The 3,964-nt window shown below is 49.3% G+C and overlaps 1 protein-coding gene across 1 annotated transcript in view; it reads right to left on the minus strand.

The window, feature by feature from the left end:
* WNT9A (wingless-type MMTV integration site family member 9A) overlaps positions 1 to 3,531 on the minus strand; it is a 21,325-nt gene extending 17,794 nt beyond the window's left edge. The window contains exons 1-2 of the mRNA XM_015423185.1: positions 3,518 to 3,531; positions 350 to 609 (exon numbers count right to left, since the gene is read on the minus strand). Of these exons, the coding sequence (XP_015278671.1) occupies positions 350 to 609; positions 3,518 to 3,531 (274 nt within the window). The remainder of the gene's footprint in view (positions 1 to 349; positions 610 to 3,517) is intronic.
* Positions 3,532 to 3,964: the final 433 nt, after the last annotated feature.

Raw genomic sequence — 3,964 nt, forward strand, 5'->3', positions numbered from 1 at the left:
CAGGAGCTGGGGCCAGAGACGGGAGCTCACTCCATCATGCGGCACTCGGGTCTCAAACTGCTGACCTACTGATCTTCCGGTCTGCAGTTCAGCATCTTAACCACTGGGCACAAAACACCCCCCACAACAGCCACCTCAGACATACATGAAATGCAAAAACACCCCCACCCTTCCCCCTACCTAAAGCAATGAAATCCCTTACCGTTTTCAGAAGGAAATCTTGTGGGGCTGGCCCTTTAAGGAAGGGGGCGGAGCCCCCAATCGCCCCACTGTAGCTACAGGCCAGTTCCAGAGGCAATGCCAAGCTTTCCCCCTCCCCCCACCATTTGGGTCCCCCCTCCCAGCTCACCTCTCTTGAGCAGGCTGGCTCGATAGCGACCTTCAAGGGTGCAGTTCCACCTCTCAAAGCGGAACTGGTACTGGCACTCCAGGGCACTCATGCTGATGGCCTCCATGAGGGTCTCCGCCACCCCCGGGTCTCTCCTGCACATCCTCCTCTGCTTCTTCTCCAGCTTCAGGCGGTCACAGACTTTGTAATGGGCTTTGACGGCAGCTTCCTCCATTTCTGAGGTCAGAGGGAGGATGGTCAGAGGTTCATTCCCAGTCAGCCTGGAGAGGAAAAGAAGAGACGTTTGGATTGGCCCAAGTTCAAATATGGTCTTCTGAACTAGCATACGGTCTAGCGCCGCCGCCCCCACGCATCCCATCAATAAGCCACACCAGGCGGTAACGTGCCCGGACAGCTTTTGTGGAAGGCAACGGTTCAAAACCAGGGGACTCTTTTGTTGTTGTTGTTTTCTAGAACCATACTGGTGCCTCGTCAAAAGTCCGATTTCATTGGATAGAAAACAAGTGTAAAAAAAACAGTCGTGAGCAACGCTCCCTCTAAGCTGTGGAGCCTTGTGAGCAAAAATCCTGCTTTATGAGCTACTGGCATTAAAAAATTTGTGATCAAGCTATTTGGCTACTGCATAAATTAGTTTGCTCTGGAGCCATCCTTCCTGAGCTAAGACAAAAGTGTGTGAGCTGGAGGGTAAAAAACTGTGAGCTAGCTCACACTAACTCAGCTTAGAGGGAACACTGGTCGTGAGTGTCTGACCCACAAATCAAGCAGTCAACAAGACTTGCAAATAAAAGACTATGTATCACAGTCCGAAGCACTACAACACAATAAATCAGTGCCTACAAATCATGAGAAAATCCTAGTGCAAAGGTACATCATCAACGTCGTCTCCGGATTATATAACAACGTTTCAAAACTGGATCTTCCTCAGGAAATGTTAGAGTAGTACGAAAGTTCTCTTGTTCGTAAAGGGCTTTTCAACAAGTCATGAAAGAGAATACATTCAGATAGGACGCTGATCTCAGTAAATGTTCAGACTCAAGTATGCTGCTGAGCTTCTAGTGGATCCTAGGCAGATGCCAGGTTTTTAAATTTATCAGTGTCTACACTTCCATGTCCACGTCATGCTTCACAACGGCAACCCGGATCCGTTTCAAGGTGTTGGTGCTTACCTTTAAAGACCTACACGGCCGGGGGCCTGCATATCCCCTCTCCCCATATGAGCCCCGTTGAACATTGTGCTCTACGAACCTGCACCCCCTGGTAGTCCCTGGCCTTAAGGATGTCTGATTTGCCTCGACTAGGGCCAGGGCCACAACAGACACCCTGAGAGACAGGTGGGGCTGAGAGAGCTCTGACAGAAACGGCTCTTTTTCAAGAACAGCTGTGCCAGAACTATGGCTTGCCCAAGGTCATCCAGCAGGTGCAAGTGGAGGAGTGGGGAATCAAACCTGGTTCAGCGCACTTTTTGGCCCTGGCCCCTGCCTGGTGGACTGAGCTAATTTATGAGATCACGACCTTGCAGGACCTGTTACATTTCCACAGGGCGTGCAAGATGGAGCTCTTTCGCCGGGCCTTTAGGTGATGCAGCAGGCATCCACTTTATTCTGGCCTCTCCTCCAGTCACTGCAGATCCGAGAAGCCGACTGGAACCACAATATTATCTGTTGAGGCACGCTGATGTTTCAATGTGCTGGCGATTTTGTTGATTTTAATGGACTGTTGCAAGATGTTTTCATTGTAAGCCTGTATTAACTGCAGAGCTGTATGTGTTGGAACCTGCCCTGAGCCTACAATGTGGGGAGGGCGGGATATAAACCTAATACAAATAAAATAAATAAAGCAAACCTAGATGCCCACAGCCTGACATTGAAGGGCAAAACAGAGACTGATTTCTGCCTGTCGGAAAAATAAAATTGGTAGGTTCATGCGGCCTCAGTATGCAGTGGGGGCCACATGGGGAAAGGAGAAGGGATTTTAGTACCCTGCAACCTCTGCGCCTTGGTGTCATGCCGGCCACATGACCATGGAAACGTCTTCGGACAGCGCTGGCTCTTCGGCTTGGAGACAGAGATGAGCACCGCATCCCTAGAGTTGGATTCCTGGCCTGGATGAATCACAAGCGGGAATTAAGATTGCTGGGGAAAAGATCAACAACCTCAGATATGCAGACGATACCACTCTAATGGCAGAAAGTGAAGAGGACCTAAAGAGCCTCTTGCTCAGGGTAAAAGAGGAGAGCGCAAAAGTGGGCTTGAAGCTCAACATCAAAAAAACTAAGATCATGGCATCCGGCCCCATCACTCCTTGGCAAATAGAAGGGGAAGTCGTGGAAGTAGTGACAGACTTCACGTTCCTGGGATCCCAGATCACCGCAGACTGTGACTGCAGCCATGAAATTAAAAGACGCCTGCTCCTTGGGAGGAAAGCGATGGCGAACCTAAACAGCATGATAAAAAGTAGAGACATCACCCTGCCAACAAAAGTCCGCATGGTCAAAGCAATGGTATTCCCAGTAGTCATGTATGGCTGTGAGAGTTGGACTATAAGGAAGGCCGAGCGCCGAAGAATAGATTCTTTTGAACTATGGTGCTGGAGGAGACTCTTGAGAGTCCCTTGGACTGCAAGAAGAACAAATCAGTCAATCCTCAAAGAAATCAACCCTGACTGTTCCCTGGAAGGCCAGATAATGAAACTGAAGCTCAAATACTTTGGCCAGCAAATGAGAAGGGAGCACTCACTGGAAAAGACCCTGATGCTGGGAAAGATTGAAGGTCAAAGAAGACGGGGACGGCAAAGGATGAGATGGTTAGACAGTGTCAGCGATGCAACGAACATGAAATTGAGCCAACTTCGGAGGACGGCGGAAGACAGGAGAGCCTGGCGGGAGATTGTCCATGGGGTCGCGAAGAGTCGGACTCGACTGTGCGACTGAACAACAACAACAACAAAGTCTAGGTCAGTGATTCCTAATATGGGAAGACCCTCTGCTTGGCATGCAGAAGGTCCCAGGTTCAATCCCAGTTAAAAGGACCAGGCAGCAGATGATGTGAAAGACATCTCCTTGAGACCCCGAGGAGCTGCTGCCAGCCTGAGTATACAATTGTGGCCTTGATGGGTTGATGGTCTGATTCAGTATATGGCAGTTTCCAGTGTGTTTCCCGTGTATGGTACCCATGGCGTGCCATGGTGCCTGTTAATGTCCATTTTGGTGCCCACTATTCTTCCCTAGAACATATTGACCTTCTTCCACATCACGTGCTTCTGAAGAATCCTGGAAGAATCACCTTTTTGTCTGCAGGGAGGGCCCATTCAGAAATAGCTGCCTTCATCATCAGAGGATGCTTGACTTTCAAATTCCCAACACTTTGTGACTGGCCCCTGCACACCATGGCAGCCATTTTGTTTCTCATTGCCCCCAACCACCATTCTCAAAATTCCCAAAGTATCCATGGGATCTACAAGAATGGATCTAGGTGGTTCTGAAGACTTCACTGGTGTAGCTAAGAGTACCGAGTAACTTAAAAAGAAGAAAGAAAGGAGAAACAAAGTAAGTATCCATGTGCTTGCATGACAGACTTGGACCTCACCCCAATTTTTCTCTGTGTTCAACTTGCGGCC

This window comes from Gekko japonicus, unplaced genomic scaffold (assembly GCF_001447785.1).
Source record: "Gekko japonicus isolate JY-2015 unplaced genomic scaffold, Gekko_japonicus_V1.1 scaffold737, whole genome shotgun sequence".
Classification (NCBI taxonomy): Eukaryota; Metazoa; Chordata; class Lepidosauria; order Squamata; family Gekkonidae; genus Gekko; species Gekko japonicus.